Here is a 22,741-nt window from a genome sequence, read left to right as displayed (position 1 = left end):
TTAGCATTTTAAAAATGATGCAGAGCCCTGGCTGGCTGGCTCTGTTGGTTGGAGCATTGTCCAGTACACTAAAAGGTTGAAGGTTTGATTCCTGGTCAGGGCACGTACCTAGGTTTCAGGTTTGATCCCCTGGTGTGTGTATATGAGGCAACCAATTGATGTTTCTCTTTCACGTCAATGTTTCTCCCTTTTCCTCTCCTAAAACCAATAAACATATCCTCAGGTGAGGATAAAATAACAATAATAAAATAAAATGATGCAGAATATTTTTTTCTATCAGCAGTTTCATTCCTAGGTATATATCCAATAGAAATGGATCACAGGTTCACCAAAAGACATGCAGGAATATAACTAGCACTATTATTCACAATAGGGGAAACAAATCTAGCTAAATGCCTATTAATAGTAAAATGGATAATTTTTGTTTATTCATGCAGTGGCACACTATACTGAGTTTGAAAGATCTATAACTACGTGTAATAACATGGGTGAATCTCATACCTGTGAGTGAAAGGAGCAAGACACCACAGTGGGATAACATGGGTTCTGATTCTATATGAAGTCCAAAAACAGACAATATTAATCTATTGTGTTAGAAGTTGATGAATATGCTTGGAGGAATAAGAACTGGAATTGGGCTGGACAGAGGGGTTCTGGGAAACCAGGAATGTCTTGCTTTTTAAAAATCGTATATAATAAAACCCTAATTTGCAAATCAACCGAAAAGTGGACTGACTGGTCGCTATGATGCGCACTGACCACCAGGGGGCAGATGCTCAATGCAGGAGCTGCCCCCTGGTGGTCAGTGTGCTCCCACACCAGGGAGCACCGCTCAGCCAGAAGCCTCCAAGGCATTGCTAAGGAGCAGCGAGCCCAGCTTTAGGCTGGCTAGTGCAGCCACGGTGGGAGACTCTCCCGCCTCCATCTTTGCTGCAGGTAGGCAGTAAGGAGTGTCGGGTCCTGGACTGCAAGAGGGCGCAGGCAGGGCCGAGGGGGGACCTCTAGTACATATATATTTATTATATTTATTAAAATTTCGTGCACCAGGGCCTCTAGTACATATATATTTATTAATCTCAGAGAGGAAGGGAGAGGGAAAGGGAGATAGAAACATCAGTAATGAGAGAGAATCATTGATCAGCTGAATCCTATATGCCCCACACTGGACAGATCCCACAACCCAGGCATGTGCCCTAACTGGGAACCGAACCGTGACCTCCTGGTTCATAGCTTGACGCTCAACCACTGAACCACTCTGGCTGGGCTGTTGTGTTTCTTGATTTGGGGTGCTGGTTACTCAGGTGTATTCAGTTTGTGAAAGTTCATTGAGCTGTACAATTAACATTTGTGCACATGTCTTTATGAGGGTTTTATTTCAGTTAAAAAGTTAAATAGCCCTGGCCAATTTGGCTCAGTGGATAAAGCATCGGCCTGCAGACTGAAGGGTCTTGGGTTCGATTCCAGTCAAGGGCATGTATCTCGGTTGCAGGCTCCATCCCTGGCCCCAGTCGGGGTTTATGCAGGAGGCAACCAATCAATGTGTCTCTCTCACATCTGTTTCTCTCTTTCTATCCATCTCTTTTTTTTTTTTTAATATATTTTATTGATTTTTTTACAGAGAGGAAGGGAGAGGGATAGAGAGCCAGAAACATCGATGAGAGAGAAACATCGACCAGCTGCCTACTGCACATCCCCCACTGGGGATGTGCCCGCAACCATGGTACATGCCCTTGACCGGAATCGAACCTGGGACCTTTCAGTCCGCAGGCTGATGCTCTATCCACTGAGCCAAACCGGTTTGGCGTCTATCCATCTCTTAAGATCAATGAAAACATATCCTTTGGTGAGGATTAAAAGAAAAAGAATCTGAATGAAAAAAAAAAGCCTTCACTAAAAAACAAAACAAAGTAATAATAATTTGCCCCAGACCAGAGATCAAACCTACAACCTAGGTTTGTGCCTGACCGGGATTGAACCCTCGATCCTTCAGTGTCTAGGACGATGCTCCAACCAATTGAGCCACACTGGCCAGGGCTTAGATTATCTTTTTAATGTTAATTTTTATAACACTTTAAATAAATATTTTAAATGAAATTATATCATGTATTGCACTTTCAGTAAGTTGAGCTCATTTTAGTAGTTGTCAAGTCCTTTGTTCATAGGAAAGGGAAAGCCACAGGAACCAACATAAGTCCTGTGTCTCACAGGTGTGACTTTTGGTTTGCTCTCCATCAGGGGAACTTAATGCCCAAATTCTCTTAAGAAAACCTTGCAAGGAAATTGTCAGTTTATCAACTCAAATTAACTGCAAGTTCCACTCTTGTATATGCTGTTAAGTTAACTAATATTGGAAAGGTGTGACATGCTGTGTTACCTTATGTCTTTACTAGTCAACGATGAATCTACTCGAGATGCTGAAGTCACTGCCAGGGAGCACGTGGGTTCCAGCAGCTCCCTCCAGGCCCGTGAAGAGAAGCAAGAGCCCGTTGTGGTGAGGCCCTACCCACAGGTGCAGATGCTGTCAACACACCATGCTGTCGCATCGGGCACCCCTGTCACTGTGACAGCCCCACCAGCACATCTGACGCCTGCAGTGCCACTCTCATTTTCGGAGGGACTTATGAAGGTAATGGAGAGGTTTAAAATTTCACGTTGAACCACAGCTAAAGACTGGCTGTAATATTGTTGACAGTTTTTACAAAGTTTTAGGCTGTATCCTAGTATCATAGTTTGTTTTGACCTATCAGTTCAGCTCTTCTCTGGAACTCCGAGTTCTGCTGTTCTGCAGTGTCTAGTCTTGTACGGCTGAGCAGTTGGCATCACAGGAACTTTTCTAGTACTCATTTGACATTGATTTTATTCAAGTTACAGACGTGCTAACTCAGTTTTTATCTTGGAATGGCACTCTTCTCCAAGGTTTGGTTTGGTTTTATTCCTCACCCAAGGATATGGTTACTGATCTTTTTTAGAGAAAAAGAGAGAGAAACATCCATGTGAGAGGGAACATCAATTGGTTGCCTTCCATACATGTCCTGACTGGGGATTAAACCCACAACCTAGTTGTGTGTTCTGATGGAGAATTGAACCCACACCCTTTCAGTGTACGGGAGGATACTCCAAGCCAACTGAGCCACCTGGCCAGGGCCAAGGTTTTATTTTTTGTGTGTGTGGGGGTTTTTTGTTTGTTTTTTAAAATGTATTTTTATTGATTTCAGAGAGGAAGAGAGAGAAGGAGAGAGAGATGGAAACATCAATGATGAGAGAGAATCATTGATCAGCTGCCTTCTGCACGCCCCACACTGGGGATCGAGCCCATAACTCGGGCATGTGCCCTTGACTGGAATCAACCCTGGGACCCCTCAGTTCCCAGGCCGATGCTCTATTCGCTGAGCCAAATCAACTAGGGCCTAAGGTTTTATTTTAATAGCTTGCTAATTTGGAGATATAGGAGAATATTGCCTTGTAGTTATGTTTCAGTTACTGTGAGTTTTGTTTACTTCTGCTCAGCCTTGGGGGAGGCAGCATTGTATAGAAGAATGTAGGCTGTGAGCCATACAGATCTGGGCTTTATTCCCCGTTCCAGTTGTTGCTCTATGTGTGGCTTTGAGCAAATGACTTAGACTTGTTTTGCATGTTTCCTCATCTGTACAATGGAAATGCTAATACTCCAATGGAAACGCTATGATGATGCGAGAGAAAACATATAAGCCTTCTGGCATCTTTCCTGGCACTCTCCACGGTGGACTTGTGTACTTTGAACTTGAGAAGGAAACACATTGCTAGTCAAACGTCACTGATCATGTTTCGTGTCCTTTTCTGTTGGCAGCCGCCTCCGAAGCCCACGATGCCGAGCCGCCCCATTGCTCCTGCTCCACCTTCTACCTTGTCACTGCCCCCCAAGGCCCCAGGGCAGGTCACAGTTACCATGGAGAGCAGCCTCCCGCAGGCCTCAGCCATTCCCGTGGCAACAATCAGTGGACAACAGGTTTTTTCCCTCTTAATCTACTGATTTTCAAACTGAGATGCCCAACTGTTTATCATTATTTATTGAATGCCAGCAGTATATTAGGCACTGTACTAAGTAAAAAATTAAAGTCATTTATATCTGCAAGAGGAAGACGGTAGATTTGAGAGAGAAGTAGCTACAGTGAATAAAACCAATATGCACAGTGGTCTTTGTCATTTAGCCAGTAGATCTTGAGATCTGCTATGTGTGAGGCACTACCTTCCCTGAGATACAAATCTAGATAAGACAGTCCATGTCCTTGTGCTCAGAGCCCCTTGTGCTTGGTTTTAGTTCAGAATTTGGGCGGGTTGAGAACTCCCACAGCAGTCGTGCTTTTCTAGGTTTTGCTCTGAGGACAGCAAATGTGTATCTCTTGAGTGACTGGCGGGTTCTCGCAAGGAGCCCACCAATCACGAACAGTTATTTATTTTTAACCCTTTGAGTGCCAACAAATATCCTAGGAACTATGCTAAAATTGCCAAGGCATTTTTGCTGATTTTACAGCAGTTTAGGAAAAAAATTATGAATCGCAAGCAAATGAAGTTACATATTCAAAAACTTAAGGAAACCTTTACTACATTGACATATTTAGCAATATCATCATCACTAATAAAAGCAGACTTAGAACTGGACGCCATTTCGAAGCTTTGGTAGCGCTCCCGGCACTTTTGGCGAAAGACAGGAGGAGTGCGAATTGCGCTCCCCGGCACTCTAGGGGTTAAGTCTTGTGGGGGTTTTTGGTGTGTGTGTGTTTTTGGGTTTTTTTAATCCTCACCCAAGGATATTTTTCCATTGATTTTAGAGAGCATGGAAGAGAGAGGGAAAGACAGAGAGAAATATTGATGTGAGAGAAACACATCGATTTGTTGCCTCCTGCATGTGCATTGACCAGGGCCTGGGCCAGGGAGGAGCCTGCAACCCAGGTACATGCCCTTGACTGGAATCGAACCTGGGACCCTTTGGTCTGCAGGTGAACTCTCTATTCACTGAGCCAAACCGGCCAGGGCTTGAAGTCTTGTGTTTTAACTTAAATTTTTTTTTTGAAAAGGTAATCCTTATGCATAATATATACAGTATTTGATTTACTTAAATATTTTGAATTACCAATGGAGAAAAACTAAATCTCAAAACTATCCCTTTAAGTTTTCAAGAAACAAAATTGGTATTCCAAAAAGATGCATTGTGTTTTACTTTTGTCCCATTGCTGAGTACTCCCAGAACCCAGAAGTTACCCCTTCCACCCGCCCCCTCAGCCCTTCCCCCCACCCCCCCCACACTCCTGAGAAGAACTGGCATTAGGGTGGGAGAATTTGAAGAAGGGGTGTTTGAGGGTGAGCTGAAGAACTGGTAGGGAAGTGCTTGCTTGATGCTAATTGACATTTACTTAGAAACAGAGCATAACGAATGGATGACTGCAGTGGCATGCGAAGGCTATGGTGAGAACAGGAAAAATAAGCTTTTGGCCAAGACAGAAAACAAGCCTGAAAGACTAATACTGAAGATGAGAGTGTCCAAAAGTGGCCAGTCTGTTGTGTCATCTGTCCCAGGGTCTAGCTAGTGGGTGTGTTCTCGCAGTCACTCACCGTGCCTGCCAGCACAGGCCACCATGCAGTGTGCTTTGGGGAAGAGCTCACTGTCCTTTCCCTGGGCGATACCCCATCTGAAAGGAGCAACAGGTCCACATTTGGAGACAGCTGACTTCCCAGAAGCAACGTCTAAGCAACAGGTGCTACGACTAAGCAGGTAGATGACATTGCAGCCTGTCCGTTGCAGGGCCATCCCAGTAACCTGCATCACATCATGACCACCAACGTGCAGATGTCCATTATCCGCAGCAGTGCTCCTGGGCCCCCTCTACACATTGGAGCTTCTCATTTACCTCGAGGTAAAGTCTGCACATTTTGTTCAAATTCTCGAAATACAATATGCGTTTGGTAGGAGACACAAAACATATCCGGAATCAGTTTAATCGCATTACAAGACAGCAGAAATTAGTGCAGTACATGTTTTTAGCATCGTCCAGTATGTGCATATTATAGTTACAACAAGTATGTGTACGTGTGTGTAAACTTAAAGCAATTTAGATTTTTAATGTCTAAAAAATGTCCTTTTTAATGAACTCCTCAAGGCTGTGATAGCCTAAATATGGTCTTATTTTTAATAAATTGCAAATACAAATACTGATTAGTTGCAAATACTAATTCCTATATGTTTAAAGTTTAGTGATAACAGTTAACCAAAATTTTCTACTCCCTTAGCAGTAAGATGAATTTATCCTTACAATTAAGTTCAAATCGGTGATGAGTTACTAAATTTAATGAGTTTTCTCAACTACTTGGTGAAAAATTATTACCTTCTAATGGAGAGTATAAAATCATTGCTTGCAAAATTAGATTAACAAATACAAAATCAGGTTTACTCTGTCTTAACGTAATTTAGTAAGTCACAGGGTGAGGCTCACAGATGGCAAGGCATCTGTGTAAGATGGAAGCTGTTTTCATGAATATACTAAGACATCGTCCGCCTTGTCACAGTGTTGGCATTTGCACTGACGGTGAAAAGGCAGTGGTGGACCCAGTGAGCTCTCCCTGTCTGTCTGGTGCTTAGACTGTTGGAGCGGTGGCCTGCATCAGCAGTTGCACCAACCAGGCTACTCACTGCTTCATTGCTACATACTTGCAGCTAAAAAATAACAAAAAAGCGGCCAATTTCATTTAAGAATGTCTTTCAAGAAGCAATACAGATCAATAAACTTGTTAAATCTCAGCCCTTGAGTGCACATTTTCTTAGTTTTCTATGTGATGAAATAGGAAGAATTTCCACTGAATACTGACATTGAGTTTTAGAAATTCTGATTATATTCCCAAGGAATATAATGAGAAGTATTTAAATTTTGAGTCTACTAATAAAAAAAAATTTTCTCCAGGTGCAGCAGCTGCTGCTGTGATGTCTAGTTCTAAAGTAACCACAGTCCTGAGGCCGACTTCCCAGTTGCCAAATGCTGCAGCAGCTCCATCAGCAGTCCAGCACATCATTCACCAGCCAATCCAGGTGCGTGTAGGGTGTGGGGAGTCAGCTAGGAAGTGTGAATGCCTACTCAGACTCACTCCTTCTGCTAGGCACAGTGAGCGTCCTTGGACCTCAAGTGACTTTCAGTCTAGTTTGGAAGATGTAGGGAAGGTTGAATTGTGTACAGTGTCTGATCCTCTGTAAGAATTTAGAAGAGGTAGTAAAGAAAATTCGTGTTTTTTTTTTAAATCATCACCCGAGGATTTATGTTTTTATTGATTTTAGAGAAAGGAAGGGAGAAAGAGAAACATCAGTGTGAGAGCAACATGCATCAGTTGCCTCCCTTATGTGCCTGACCAGGATCAAACCTGAAACCTTTTGGTGCACGAGATGATACTCCAATCAGCTGAGCCACACTGGTGGCCAGGGCAAGGCTTTCTGTTAGGATGAGTGTGGTCATGGGGATTCAGAGAAGTGAGGGGGCAATACAATGAACAGTGGCAGGGAAGACAGGGAAGGTTATAGACAATGCTTATTAGTAAAGGCAGTTAGAACTGAGCAGCTTTCATTTGAACCCCTGAATGTTTTATGCACATATGTGTACTTTTTTAGGAAAACAGTCTATGTATGCTTTTCAGCTTCTTTTCAAGGAAATTTGCAGTCTCAGTACTACTGGAGTATAATGCATGATTAAGTGATATTGTGGTGTCTCAAATCAGAACTCTTAAGATATGGAGTGAAAACTTGATTTTGTACGCTGCAGAGAGCTACTTACGTTTTTTGAATAGAGTAATGTATGGTCAGACAAGTATCTGTGAAAGATTAACATAGCTGAATTACATGTAGGAGGTAGAAATTGAAATGCTTTTGGGGACCAGATTGGTAATATGTATCAAAACAGGTTTAAAACAATAAGGAAAAGTGCTGATTAGGACACTGGGTAGTACATGTCCAGCTTAGAGCTTTCTAATTAAAACAAAAGACCTTGCTGGCTAACAAAACATTTGGAAACTGATGAGGCCCCCCAGGAGGATATGTGGCATATAGGGAGGATTGGAGAAGGAGGAGAACCAAACGAGGAAGACAGTGAAGCAGCTCTCGTGTAAGGCAACAAGCTGTAACCATAGGCACATAGGTAAGAGGTTGGAAGGTGAAGCACAGAGATCAAGAATGGGCAGAGTTTGCCTGGCTGTGCGGCTCAGTGGTTGAGCATTGACCCATGAGCCAGGAGGTCACGGTTTTTTTTTTTTTTTTTAAATATACTTTATTGATTTCTTACAGAGAGGAAGGGAGAGAGATAGAGAGAAACATCGATGAGAGAAACATCGACCAGCTGCCTCCTGCACAACCCCCACTGGGGATGTGCCCGCAACCAAGGTACATGCCCTTGACTGGAATTGAACCTGGGACCCTTGAGTCCGCAGGCTGACGCTCTATCCACTGAGCCAAACCGGTTAGGGCAGGAGGTCACGGTTTGATTCCGGTCACGGCCACATGCCTGGGTTGCAGGCTTGAACCCCAGGAGGTGGCATGCAGGAGGCAGCCGATCAGTGATTCTCTCTCATCATGATGTTTCTCTCTCTCTCTCCCTCTCCCTTCCTCTCTCTGAAATCAATAAAAAATATTGTGACTTTTTTTAAAAAAAAAGAATGGGCAGAGTTTTCAGATTTAAGTATATGTAACAAGGTCAAAAAAGTGGTACTGCTGAGAGGAGCTCAGATGAATGGAAGAATTGACAGTGGACAAGCAGGGGAAGCCCATGTGGAGCTCAGTTGTCAGGTGAAGGTCTTACACACGTAGCGGTAAGGGGAGTGTGTCCGTGTGAACGCCTCCAGAGAGCATCTGGGCACTGAATCTTGGCCAGCAAGAATGCCGCCACTGTATGTTTGCTTTTAGTACGCTGACGTGGATGCCCTGAGGGTCAGCCACTCTGTCCAGTGGCTGAGGAGGCCCTCTGTGGACAGCACTGGTTGCATGGTCGTGTAAAATGTCTGCACCAGGGCCAACAGCAGACCTTTGGGAAATCTGGATCTGAAAGGTTCAGTCCAATTTGTACTGACACTGATAGTAGGACAGAATTTTTAATCCAGTTGTACTTAGAAAGAAGGGACTTGTGTTTTATCCAACCAAAATTGGATTTCTTTTTTATAATTATGACCCTTGTATAACAGCATATCCAAAAAGAGAATTCCTTAATAAGAATGGGACATAAACATACTTACTTGAAGGCCCAAGTTTCAAAGTGTATTTTTAGTGTTTGGCTTACTATATTTTATTTTGATTTTTGTTTTAATTGAAATATTTTTTTCTCTACCTTGGTAGTCTCGTCCACCTGTGACGACTTCTAATACCATCCCTCCTGCTGTGGTAGCAACTGTCTCAGCCACCAGAGCTCAGTCTCCAGTCATTACTACAACAGCAGCACATGCTACTGATTCAGCACTTAGGTATGTTTGGGGGTTTGATGATCAAGCCATTTTTCCTTCTCCTCTCCGTTTTTCCTTTCCATCCTTAATGCCTTTTTCTGACTCAATACTTATTGAGTCCTTTTTAAAATGAGCTATTTGGTGCTCTAATTACTGAGGATAAAACAAATTCCTGCCTCAGAGTTTCTATTTTTAGGGCTTGGCGACACAATAAATATATATATATATATATATATATATATATATATATATATATGTATACTTCTTTAGATGATGAAAAACGTTTTTGGGGAAAATTAGGTAGGGTGAATGACATTAGGAGTGATAGAGTAAGCACTACAGGGGGCTTAATTTTTCATAAGCTGACCAGGGAGGGCTTTGTTGAATATATTTGAGAAGATGTGATGAAGTAAACCATATGGCTATTGGGCTGAGAGCATTCTATGGTGGGGCCCTGAGACAGGATATGTTTGCCCATAAATGAGCAGCAGGAGATTATTTTAGTAGTTTAGAGGGTTCCCAAATCACGTAGGGTATTATGGCCCACACTGCAGTTTGGACTTTGCTGGTCGTCAGTGGAGAGCCTTAGTGGAGTTTGAGCAGGGCAGTGCCATGATCTGAAGTTTTAGTAGGATCAGCCTGGTTGCTGGATAGAGGAGGCTTTAGAGAGGCAAAGTTGGAAACAGAATTGTTTAGAAGGGCATGGCAGAAATCCAAGAGATGATTGTTGGGGGTAAAAAGGTATGGTTTAGATTCTGAATAGAAGTTTTTAAGATAGTCAAGAGGATTTTGGAGGAATTGCATAGAGAACTGTGGAAGAAAGAAAAGAGTTAGGATTATGCCAGCACTAGTTGGGCTTGCAGCTAGGAGGGTGGAGTTGCATTAACTTCAAATGGAGAACAGTGGGGGGATAAGTTTTGGAGAGGAAGTCCAGACTTTGGTTCTGGGTATTTTAAGGTTGTACTGACTTCTGAGCATCCAAGTGGAGATACTGAGATAGGATAATATACGACTTTGGAGCCAGGGAGGAGTTCTGGAGTAGAAAATTTAGGGTGACAATATAGTTTGGCAAGAGGTTTATGAGGGAAAAATAGCTCCCAGTTGAGAGAGCTGTAGGGGAAGAAGTGTTCACAGGAGAACCAAGATTCATTAGGGCTGGAAGGTAAGGATATATATTCAGAGATGAGGTGGAGGATACATGGGATTTTACTAAAGATGAATTTTTACTAAAGATGAAGTTCCGGTGGTCTTTCTTGATTTGTCATTGCTTCTGTGGATGCCAGGGAAAACCTTTGTCAGTAGAAACACAAAGTGATTCACTAAAGGAAAGAAGGAGTAGTAGGTATGAGGAATAGAGCTGTCAAAAACTAGAGACTCTCCATAAAACTCCATTACCAGGTGGAGGCAGGAGAGACTAGAACAGCGGGGAGTCTGGGACTCTGCCTGAATTTCTTCTTGCCAGACCAAGTACATTGAGAGGAAACAAGGACAAGAAAGCAAATTTAGAAAGAAGGTTGTATTTTAGGTCACTGGGTTTCTCGGGGACTATCAAATGGCTATGGTGAACAGGTGGTTGAAGAGAGAATGGATTTGGAAGTCACTGACCTACAATGAAATGTGTGAGGTATCTGAGTCTATTCAGGAGAAATCAATAGAGTGATAGGGTCTAGAACCAAACTGAAGAAAATAACATTTAAATGCAGAATAGTGCCTAGAACTCAGCTAGTAAATGATAGTGCCTATTAGCTCTATCATTTACTAGCTGTGTGACATAAGGCAAGCTTCTCAGCTTCCCTCATTTTTAGTCCCCTCTTCAATAAAATGAGGACACGTTACTTCTTTAGTAATTTAATATATTGCCTGAGGTACAAAGAGACACAACTACCCAACGTAAAATAGACTCTGTAATCATTTTAACTTTATATTACCTTTAAAAAGTTAATAGATTCAGATGGTATGTTGAAACTCAAAGGCATAAATATGTATACAATGAAAACTAGGGCTAAAGTGGGGTTATTTTCCCGTGTTATTGGAGCATTTAGTATATTGAGTTTTGTTTTTTTTTTAAAATATATTTTATTGATTTTTTACAGAGAGGAAGGGAGAGAGATAGAGAGTCAGAAACATCGATGAGAGAGAAACATCGATCAGCTGCCTCCTGCACATCTCGTACTGGCGATGTGCCCGCAACCCAGGTACATGCCCTTGACCGGAATCGAACCTGGGACCTTTCAGTCCGCAGGCCGACGCTCTATCCACTGAGCCAAACCGGTTTCGGCTAGTATATTGAGTTTTTAATAAAAAATGGACATTGAATTTTGTCAGATTGTTTCAGCATTCATTCATACAACAAATGTGTGTGTACCAGTCAGTGCTCTAGACACTGGAAATACATTAGTGAAACAGACAAAAACCCTAATGATCAGATGATTTTACTACTTACATAAATGTGATAAATTTCTAGTATCTAACTCCCTTTGAATTCTGGAGATAGAAAATTTAAGCAGACCATTTTCCATAGACTGAATAGAATAAAATTTTGAAGTACTATCTCCTAGAAAAGCAACAGGCCCAGATTATTTCACTGAATTCTACCAAATTCCCAAAAAGCAGATAAGCCAATGATGATTAAACTGATTCAAGACAGAAAAAGAAGGAAAGTTAAAATAAAAATTTAAGTAGTATGTGGCTGTTAAATGATTCAATCTTTTCTATCAGTATTTGATTATTCTGTTGTTGATTTTCTCATCCATCCGGTTCATGAATTGTATGACCCTTATCTGAATTCTTTTTCTGACATATTGGCATGCCTCTGTTTCATTTAGTACTTTTCTGGCGATTCCCCCTTTTCTTTCCTTTGGGTTTGTTTGTTTGTTTTTTTGTCTCCCCATTTTTGCTCTCTCTTTCTGCTGACTTTGGTATCCTGTTAAGTGTTCTTGCTGTTGTTGAGTTTTAGTCACTTGTTGCCAGTTAATTTGACATTTGCATTGGTAACCTTTTAAATCATTAGACAGTCACAAATAATTTTTTATCATTTGGTAAGAAATGGTGTAAAATTGTGGGGCAGGGGTTTCAGTACTTCAGGTGTCACAGGTTAAGCTGCTCTGAATCAAGGTTGTCTGTAATCTTCCCTGATAACAGTGAAAACCTTGGTGTGTATCTTTAGCTTTCTCCATAGAGCACAGTGTGTTTATCACAGTAACTTGTGGCCCAGTGCACGAGTTTGTGCACATTGAAAGGAAATTAATTAGAAGAAATATTTCAATATCGCTATTCACCCTTTCTCTATAATCGAAGTGTCAACCAAATTCACGATCGACAATGACAGATGGAAACACATGCATGCAATTGATGCCAGGAGAGCTTTATATGTATTGTGCATGTGTGATTTAGCTTAGCCTTTTATAGATATAGAATGAACTTGCTTAATTAGACCTGCTTTCTCATGTAGCTAAACTTTTTCCAGCCCCCAGTGAAGCACCCCAACTTCTCTTTCAGGTAGTTGTCAGCAGCACAGCAGTAAATATCAACATGAAGCAGATTATTATTGTAGATCACGCAGGGAAAACAAAGGGTAAAATATTTAACTGCAGCAGTGTTTGACTATAATCTGCACAGTGAGAAAACCTGAAGTCATTTTCAAGGTCTACCATTTCTTTTCAGTCAGGTCAAGTTTCTAAGCTTTCTAAATCTCTGTTTTCCAGCTAATGAAAAGAAAATAGGATTCCACTGAGTCTCCTATCTACCTACTCCAGGACTTCTGTGAGGGTCAAATGAGATGAGGCACAGGAAAATGCTTCACAGACATTTGGTTAAAGTGTAAAATGTTTGCACCTGGCTATAAAGCAAGTCGTGTTCCTGGGCTGAAGAAGCTGCAAGGTGGCTAATTGCTAGGGAGAGGAACCAGGTGTTGCTATGTGGGGCCCACAGTGACAGTTTCCGGGCTGGGCTGCGCTGCGCTGTGGGCCGCAATTTGTGGGTCTCGGCAGCATTGGCTGCAATTTGGTGGGGCTTTACTCCAAGGTGGTGGCTGGGCCTGTGTCCTGCTTAGAGGAAACCAAGTGTTACTTTGTCAGCGCCAGGTCCACACTGCCGTTTCTGTAAATGGCAAGTGTGTGTCACGGCAGCTCCTGTGTTGAGTGTCTGCCCCTGGTGTCAGTGTGCGCCATAGCAACCAGTCGGACGGGCGGAGGGACACAGAATATTAGCCTATTATATATATAGATGCTTCCTTGAGATTGTCATAGAGCTTTGATTTAACTATATGGAGGGTGCTGAGAATGACCTAGGTTTAACTTCTTCAGGTCATGTTACATGTTGATTGCTTTTGAAATGGGGCTCACAGTTTCAGAAGAGAAACTTGATGGGCCATTTACTTTACTGGTTCGACAATGGACCTCACAGACTTCTGAAAAACTACAACTCTACCTGGCTAGTGGTTGAGTGGTTAGAGCATTGGCCCACTGTCCAAAAGGTCGTGGGTTTGATTCCCTGTCAAGGGTGCACACCTGGGTTGCAGGTTCAATTCCCAGCCCTGGTCGTGACACACGTGGGGGGCTAACAGTCCATGTGTCTCTTGGGTCAATGTTTCTCTCTCTCTCTCTCTCTCTCTCTCTCTTTCTCACCCCCCCCCCCCCCCCTTTTTCCTTCCTCCCCCTTCCTTTCCACTCTCTCTAAAATTCAAGGGAGTGAGTACCAGGGAATAAGTGGCGTCGGTGCCTGAGCTGTGTCTGGAGACAAGTTATAGATCACGTTTGTCTGTCTTTTCAGTCGGCCAGCTTTGTCTATCCAGCACCCACCATCTGCAGCCATCAGCATTCAGCGCCCCCCCCAGTCACGGGATGCAGCAACAAGAATCACACTGCCCTCGCACCCTGCCTTAGGGACACCAAAGCAGCAGCTTCACACCATGGCTCAGGTAAACCAGAGGGGAGAACCGTCTGCGTGCTTCTGCTATGGTTCAAGTGAGGACTGTGGAAAAGTCGCGAAGCACATGTAATACTGAAGGCAGTGGTGCTTCTGAACTGGATGGAGTGGCAGGTGCTCGTCTGTAACTTTGTGTTCTGGGTCTCCCCACAGAAAACAATCTTCAGCACGGGCACCCCAGTGGCTGCGGCGACAGTGGCACCTATTTTGGCGACCAACACAATCTCTTCAGCAACCACAGCCGGTGAGTCAGCAGCCCTGCTCTTGCTTTCTGCCCGGTTCATTTTCACTCCTCCCTGAAAGAGTAGGCTATGAAAATTATCTTAACTTTTCCCAAGAGCTTGTCTCAGGTTTTTGAGAATCTATAATGTTCAGAGAGGCAATTGTTGAAGAATTTTCCTTTTTTCTCCCTTTTTAGGATCTGTGTCACACACGCAAGCCCCCACGAGTACAATTGTTACCATGACAGTGCCCTCCCATTCATCCCATGCTACTGCTGTGACCACCTCAAACATCCCAGTTGGTAAGTGTGGTACACCCTTCAGACAGGAGCTTCAAAGGGATTTTTCAGCCCCTCTGACCAACTCTTCTTATAGATGGATAGTATTGATTTTTTTTAGTTGTTGATTTTCAAACTAGCCGTGAATTTAACTTTTAACATTATTTGTTGTACAGATTTGGCATGACGGTAGGGAGAAAGGAATAATAATCTTTGAGAGCTCAAAGTAAACTTTAACTCTACTTTTAACTTCCTTGTGCATGAAACTACTCTTTTTATGTGTACCTTTTAAAGAAACAAATTAACTTTACTGACACGAAAACAACAGGAAAAGCCAGCAAGAAGCAGAGATCTGGAATGAGGAAAACTGATGGATTGTTCAGGAGAAATCTTTGGGTGACAGTAGTGGGAAGACAGTTAAACGTAGGCTTTCGTTGAAGTGCTGCCTCAAAACACTTGATAACTGTCTTAAAGTTTCTTCTAGGCTTCATTATTCCCCCTTTTAAATATTGTATACTTTGAATATTTTAAAAATCTTTGAAAGGTTTCTGGCAGCAGACGTTAGTCACTAGGAGCAGGGCCTGGCAAACGTCCCGTGTAGTAGGGCCATATAGTAGATGCAGGCGATGCAGGCCTTCTAGGTCTCTGCCCCAGCTGCTCGCCAGTGGCCAGTGTGAACAGGGGCTTTCTGGACACGGAAATTTGAATTTCATATAATTTTTAAGTGTCACAAAATGCTCCTTCTCCCTCAGCCACTTCAATCTGTACGCCTTGCTTAGCGCAGGCCTCACGGAAGCAGGCAGCAGGCAGCATTTGGCTCTTGGGCCGCAGGTTGCCAGCCTCTATCCTAGGGGCTGCTCTCACTCTCACGGGCTTCCAGACAGACTGTGGCCTGTGAGGCTGCTCTCGCTAGTCCTCTGGCTGCAGGTTTTAGCTCTAGTGTTAGCTTCGCCTCCGGCCAGCATGATGCGCATGCCATCGTGTGCGCGCGCGCACCCTCCCCCCCCCGCCCCGGCAAAGTAAGACTGTGTTCTGTCAGATGGCATGCTCACATGCTGAGCACTGAGGCCTCGGGGTCTAGTGGCCAGACCAGAGATGTGGCTGCCCGCCCATATATATAATAACCTGGCTGCTCTTCTCCTTGCTTGCTTTTTGCATATGCGAGACAGACTGCAGCTGCATGGTCCTCCTACCAAACTTTGAGGACACTTTTCAGAATAATATTAACCCAGGAAACCCTTGCTCCTCTTTCAGGTAACTGGGCTGTGCCCGCCCTAAATTGGTACTAAGCACCCCCCCACCCCCCAAGACAGGTAACCGAGAGGACACTGCTGCTGGCTCTTTCTCCTGTCATTGCTCACTACAGCCTGCCACCACACTTCTTTCGTGTCCCTCTGGAGTTCACTTCTCTTCTGTGGAAAGAAGTTTGTTATGTGTGTCTGGTTTCAGCAGTAATGCACTGTTATTGAAAAGATCATTGACAATTCCATATTGTCGTGTCAAACCAATGTCTGGCTATCCTGCCATTGTCGGCAGTTACCCTCAGCTGTAACCTCAGAGCCCAGCCTGTTCTTTTCATGTTTTCAGTCCAGAGTCTCACGAGGGAATCTGCAGCTGTGAAGAAAATCAGACCAGTAAAGAGGGGGCAGTGTATCTTATAGGGGCGCTTTGGTTTTCTCTTGATCCCTCTGAAAAATTATTTTGAGATTAGTTCTTGTTAATGTCACTGTATCTTCCTAAGAAATCACAGTGGAAGTCACCTCATAAATGTACCAGGAGATGGTCTAGTATCTCAGTGGTTAGAGCATTGTCCCAATACACCAAGGTTGTAGGTTCGATCCCTGGTCATAGCATATACAAAAACCAACCAATGAATACACAAGTAAGTGGAACAACAAAATTGATGTTTCTCTCTCTCTTTCTCTATCTCCCTTCCACCCTTTCTCTCTTATTCCTTCCTTCCCACTCTCTCTCAAATCAATAAATAAAAATTTTAAGTAAAAGTATCAGGAGACAGAACTACGATCATACATTTTTGCTAAAACTAGCAACTTTATACCTGTCCTAAGTTACTGTATTACTATATTCTATATCTACCAAGCTCATTTATTTTTGAATTTTAACCATTTACTGAATTCTAGATATGAAAATCATTTGACAGAAATACCAAAACATTTAACATCTGCCACCTTAATGTGATTAGTTTCATCTAAGTTCAATTGGGTTTATGCTCTAGTTTTGTTTTCCTCTTTTATAGTAACCCAAATACTTTTTTGTTACATCATAATAGGATCCCTGTACAAAGGTTGAGAAGGAAAACTTGACATTAAACCTAGAGCATTGATCTTCAAGTTTAGGTCTAGAGGATATATTAAATCACCTAAGTGGTTTTTTCCAGGTGAGATTAAATATTGAATTCAGCCATTGTTTCTAATAAGAATATATTGGGTCAGGAATAAAAATGATTAACAATGAACATAGGGTTTTCTCCTCTAATGAATGCTCATCTCCAGTAGATGACCATACTGGTTTTCTCCTTCTCTGGCCCACACATGCCAGTGTCTTAGAATATACAAAGCAGAGTCAGTCACAGCATTCAGAAAATGAAATTATCTTTGGAGGTAGCATTATGGCCAAGTTATGATTTCTGCATTATATTATTCCTTAAATTTTATTTATTTTTAATAATAGAGAATATGGTTTTTTTAATTAGAAAAAAGTAAAGATTTAAAATTTGGGATGTGTTTACATTTATGAACCACTGTTTAGTTATCCTACAAATGACAACTGCATTCTTTGGAAGTATTATTTTTCCTGCCTTTCATGGGAAGAGTGAAAAACAAGGCTTCGTTGCTTTCCACTCAATACTCTATCTCCGACTGATGGAGAATGTGCCATTACAGCGCCTCTCTGCCTTAGCCAGCAGATGCCATCATCAGTGCTCCAATTGGGCACCCAGGGCATCCTGCAGAAACTTCTCCGGCTTTCTCCCTCAGGAAACGGCTGGGCATCAATGGTGGTTTGTGCTGCTTACCTTTGGTGTTCGCTGCATTGCACTGTGGGTAATGTGGGGCATCATCCTAGTCTTTAGTGGTTATGTGCCTGTCACTGGTGTAACTTGCGTCTTTACACAGATGGTACCTTTGTTCCTTTATAGCGGGTGGGGAATGTCCCGCCCGTGGACCATATAAGGCCTGAGAAATCATTTGGTCTGGCCCTACCAAGGCATAAGGGGTGAGTTTATGTTTGATCAAATATAGCAGACTAATTTTTTAAATATATTTTTATTGATTTCAGAGAAGAAGGGAAAGGGAGATAGAGATAAATTATTGATCACCTGCCTCCTGTACACCCCACCCACTGGGGATCAAATCGTGACGACCTGGTTCATAGGTCAATGCTCAACCCCTGAGCCACACCAGCCAGCCTAGCAGGCTGATTTTTAAGTTAATAATTTTGTATGGCCTGAGAATGATGTTATAACTATCCAAATGGCCCTTGGCAGAGAAAAGGTTCCCCACCCCTGCTCTATATCTCTGAGGTCACAGCTTTTATTTGCAAATTTCAAGGCATAGAGTTAACAGATAGGTCTCTTAAGAACCATAAAGTATGTCCCACTTCAGCTATACCTTCGAAACAAAATTTGATTGTAAATTGTAGAGGAAAGCAAATTTTGAGCCTGATATTAAATTTGAAAACTCTGTTGTTTATTTTGACTTGGCTGTAAGGTATTAGATAAAGTCATAGGAAATTCAAAATTAAATGATTATCTAGAGAAAGCCTAAGAGATGAGGAAGCTGGGACTTAGAAATTAAAATGATCTACTCAGTACTAATTAGCCACATTGCTACTTCCTTATGGACCCAATTACTTAAGGAGTAGAATATAAGGTCTTTGTCATTTCTATATCTATATTTTCATTTGTTTATGGTTTGTTTGATTTTTTTAATAAAAAGTTTTCTCCTTCTCAAAAAAAGGATATCAAAGAAGCCAGGTCAGGGGAATGGGGCCTGGTTGCTGATATTTTTTTAAAGGAATAATGCTGAACCCTGCTTTCACAGGGTGAATATATTATATTAGTGGACCAGAGGCCCGTTGCATGAATTCGTGCACAGGTGGGGTCCTTCTGCCTGGACAGCGATCTGGCCCATCTTGCCCAGTCCTGATCGGGGCCAGCTGGCCGGAGGGAGGGATCACAGGAGGTTGGCTGTGGGAGCACACTGACCACCAGGGGGCAGCTCCTGCATTGACAATCTGCCCTCTGTGGTCACTGCGCATCATAGCTACCATCTGGTTTTAACAGTCGCTTAGGCTTAGATGAGATATATATTTATCTCATCTAAATTGCCAAAATTTGTGCATGGGGGCAGGGTCCCTCAGCCCGGCCTGCACCCTCTCACAATCCGGGACCCCTCGGGGGATGCAGTCGGACATTCCTCTCACAATCCGGGGCCGCTGGCCTGCCTGCCTCCCTCATCGCCCCTAACCGCCTCTGCCTTGGCCCCCGCCGCTGCAGCTTTGTCTGAAAGGATGTCCGGAATGATGTTTGAAAGGTTGTTCAGCTGTCTGGTCTAATAAGCATATTACGCTTTTATTATTATAGATTAGATTGAAATAATTTAGTTGAACCTTGTGTACTCATCTTTCATTTTTTATTTTGATTAAAACTAAAAATCCAGACTTCTTATTACTATTTGCGTTAAGATTGTTGTGCAAGAATGATTTGTCTTGACAGTGAAAGCATATGAACAGTAATGTCATTGGTTTTCCTTTTTGTAGCTAAGGTGGTGCCTCAGCAGATCACACACACTTCTCCTCGGATCCAGCCTGATTACCCCACAGAGAGGAGCAGCCTGATTCCCATTTCAGGACATCGGGCCTCTCCAAACCCTGTGGCCATGGAGACTCGCAGTGACAATAGGTAGGAGGCAACGTGCCAGTTACACTGCCTCAGTGTGTCATTCATTGTTTTGATTTTTCAATATTATAAAATGTCCCACAAATATGGCATGCATGTACTTATTCTTATTTTATTTTTAAACTAGAGGCCCGGTGCACGGATTCATGCACCGGTGGGGTCCCTCGGCCTGGCCTGTGCCCTCTCACAATCTGGGACCCTTCAGGGGATGTGGGACTGCCGGTTTCGACGCAGTCCCCGCAGGCTAGGCCAAGGAACCCCACCAGTGCACAAATATGTGCACTGGGCCTCTAGTATGCATAGAAGATCTTTGGCTAATCTCTTCCCGCCCTCCTCCCTTCCCTCTTAGATTCATCAGTCTGCTCCATGTTTCCATGCCTGTGCATTGAGTATTTGCTCCCTGGTGGTCAGTGCACATCATAGGTACCAGTCCAACAGTCAGATTCTTAGCATATTAGCCTTTTATTTATATAGGTTTTCTCCCTGAAAATAATACATTGTATTATTTCCATTTTCATCTCTGAAGAACAAAGGCATTCTTACTTAATCTTGAAAGTATAGTTACCCCTGAAACAATTTTTTAGCTTTCTATCCTCTTTCATACATTGACATTTTTTAAGGATGTGGATAGACCAGTTTTTGTAGAATATTCAGTTTGGGCTTATCAGATTGTTTTCTCATAGTTAGATTCAAGCTATGCATTTTTGGAGTGAATACCACTTGGTTGATATGCTCTTATCACTACTATTACATTAGAGAGCTCATGCTATTTTTTTGTCTCATTATTAGTTAGGTCAACATTAGTTACTTAGTGAAGATGTGATGTTTGCCAGATTTTCCTACTATAAAGGCATGTTTTTCTTTTAATTAAGTAATCTGTGTGGAAATACTTTGAGGCTATAAATATCCTTTCCCTCAATAAACTTTCACGCAATAGTTTGTTTACCGATGATTTCTGGCTAAATCAGTTGAGGGTTGTTGAAATATGTTGGTTGCAAAATAGTGACTTTTTCTAACTATTGTTTCACATTTATCAGTTGACATTTTGATAGAAATTTTCTCATTTTCTCCCACTTATTTATTTTGTGTTTGTTTGTTTTTTTTTTTTTTTTTTTTAGAAAGGGCATAGGCTCATAGATTTGGTTTTATTCATTACTACAGTCTCAGTATCATCTGTTTTGATGTTCAAATTCTCTCTGGGTTGGTCCATGGGAGCCCCTTCAGACTAGTTCCTGTGGTTTTGCCATGGCCTGGTCATTCCAGCCATTCCCACCACCATAAGATTCTCAGGCCCCTCCTGAACTTTGTCAGCATCTTGGAGTCCACCATTTCTCCAAGGAGCCTGATTCCTTTCATCATTTAGAAACCAAGATGTAGGCATTAGCTGTTTATTGTCGTTTTCTCTAGGCTCTTTCAGCAGGCAGAGGTAAGAAGTATGTAACATTTTAAAAACTCTTTACTTAGCACATGGTTATACCTCTAATTCCACCCCGTCCCCTCCCCCATTTCTTACTTGCACAGGAAGTCACTTTAGCATCAGGTCACTTTTCAGTTGTCCTGTCCCATTCTGGTACGTAGGGGTGCTCATAGCTTTTCCTGTATCCCGTGTCCAACCTTTCTGCTGAGCATGACTGTTAGCTCTGAAAGGTTGGAAGTTCTTTTGGATTTCCTACTTAGATGTTTATCTCATCTACAAATAAGGACAGGTTTTTGAGGGATGAAGTTTTTTTCATTTCTATTTTGCATACTTATGTTTTTCTTGTTCGCTAAACTTCCAATGTGATGTTGAATGTAGCAGAGATAGTGAGCATCCTTGTCTTGTTCCTGACCTAAATGGGAAGTCTCTGAAATTTCATAATCAAGTTTTGTAGATATTGTTTTCAGTTTGAGGAACAAAGTTTTGTTTCTGTCCTGCTTTCTTAGACATTTATGTCATAAATAAGTATTGAATGCTAATTTAATAGCATTTTTTATATCTTTTGCAAAGTTTCAAGTGATTGTTCTTTTGTACATTTTTAATATGATCTAAAACATTAATAGAAATTCTGATATTGAATCATTCCTACTTTCCTGTGATAAATCTTATTTGATCATGATGTATTTAATTTTATATAAGAACTAGTGACCCAGTGCACGGATTTGTGCACATTGAAAGGAAATTAATTAGAAGTTGGCCGCAGGGCGGGACTGGGTGAGACGGGCCAGGCACGCCCTGGAGCCAACCTCTCTTGGTCCCTCCCCGGCCGGCCACACCAGTGGTGGTGCCGTTGCTCAAAGGGCTTCTGTGGAATGAGTGGGGTCCCTCTGCCAGGTGGGGTCCCTCAGCCTGGCCTGCACGGATCTGGCTGAAACCTGCTCTCCAACATCCACCAAGGGGTTCCCAAGTGTGAGAAGGCACTCTGCAAAGTTGCTGTCTTACAGGGTGTGGAACACAAACGCAAGTGTGCAGTAAACCAGATTCGGGGCTGGCAGTGCCCCAGCAGCAACATAACCCATGGCCGAAGGTGGAATCGCCTGGCCCCATGAGGAATCGGGCTCCCTCCTTTCTGGTTCCAGGGTGCATCACCCAAGAACCACCACTGCCAAGTCACTACAGCTGGTCAGTTTATGCATTGAGCAGCTGCCCCCTGGTGGTCAGTGCTTGTCATAGCTACCGGTCAGATGGGAACTTAGCCTTTTATATATATACTAGAGGCCCGGTGCACAAAAATTTGTGCCCTCGGGGGGGGGGGGGAGTGGGGGGGGTCCCCCAGCCCGGCCTGTGCCCTCTCGCAGTCTGGGACCCCTCAGAAGATAACGACCTGCTGGCTTAGGCCTGCTCCCGGGTGGCAGAGGGCAGGCCCAATCCCTAGGTGCAGCCCCTGGTCAGGCTCAGAGCAGGGCCGATTGGGGAGTTGGGGCGCCGCCCCATCATGCACAGAGCAGGGCGGATCGGGAGGTTGCGATGCCACCCTCAG

General features: G+C 42.9%; 1 protein-coding gene across 6 annotated transcripts in view; it reads left to right on the top strand.

Moving 5' to 3' along the window:
- SAP130 (Sin3A associated protein 130) overlaps positions 1-22,741 on the top strand; it is a 123,165-nt gene that overhangs the window by 35,595 nt on the left and 64,829 nt on the right. For all 6 annotated transcript variants that reach the window (XM_070423215.1, XM_070423217.1, XM_070423213.1 and 3 more), the window contains exons 3-11: positions 2,391-2,626; positions 3,827-3,985; positions 5,780-5,891; positions 6,933-7,057; positions 9,338-9,462; positions 14,212-14,359; positions 14,521-14,611; positions 14,786-14,890; positions 19,646-19,787. In XM_070423215.1, coding sequence (XP_070279316.1) covers positions 2,391-2,626; positions 3,827-3,985; positions 5,780-5,891; positions 6,933-7,057; positions 9,338-9,462; positions 14,212-14,359; positions 14,521-14,611; positions 14,786-14,890; positions 19,646-19,787 — 1,243 coding nt within the window. The remainder of the gene's footprint in view (positions 1-2,390; positions 2,627-3,826; positions 3,986-5,779; positions 5,892-6,932; positions 7,058-9,337; positions 9,463-14,211; positions 14,360-14,520; positions 14,612-14,785; positions 14,891-19,645; positions 19,788-22,741) is intronic.

This window comes from Myotis yumanensis, unplaced genomic scaffold (assembly GCF_028538775.1).
Source record: "Myotis yumanensis isolate MYYU_CA2020_CCGP unplaced genomic scaffold, mMyoYum1.0.hap1 SCAF_8, whole genome shotgun sequence".
In the NCBI taxonomy this organism is placed as follows: domain Eukaryota; kingdom Metazoa; phylum Chordata; class Mammalia; order Chiroptera; family Vespertilionidae; genus Myotis; species Myotis yumanensis.
This window is presented reverse-complemented; position numbering and strand designations above follow the sequence as displayed.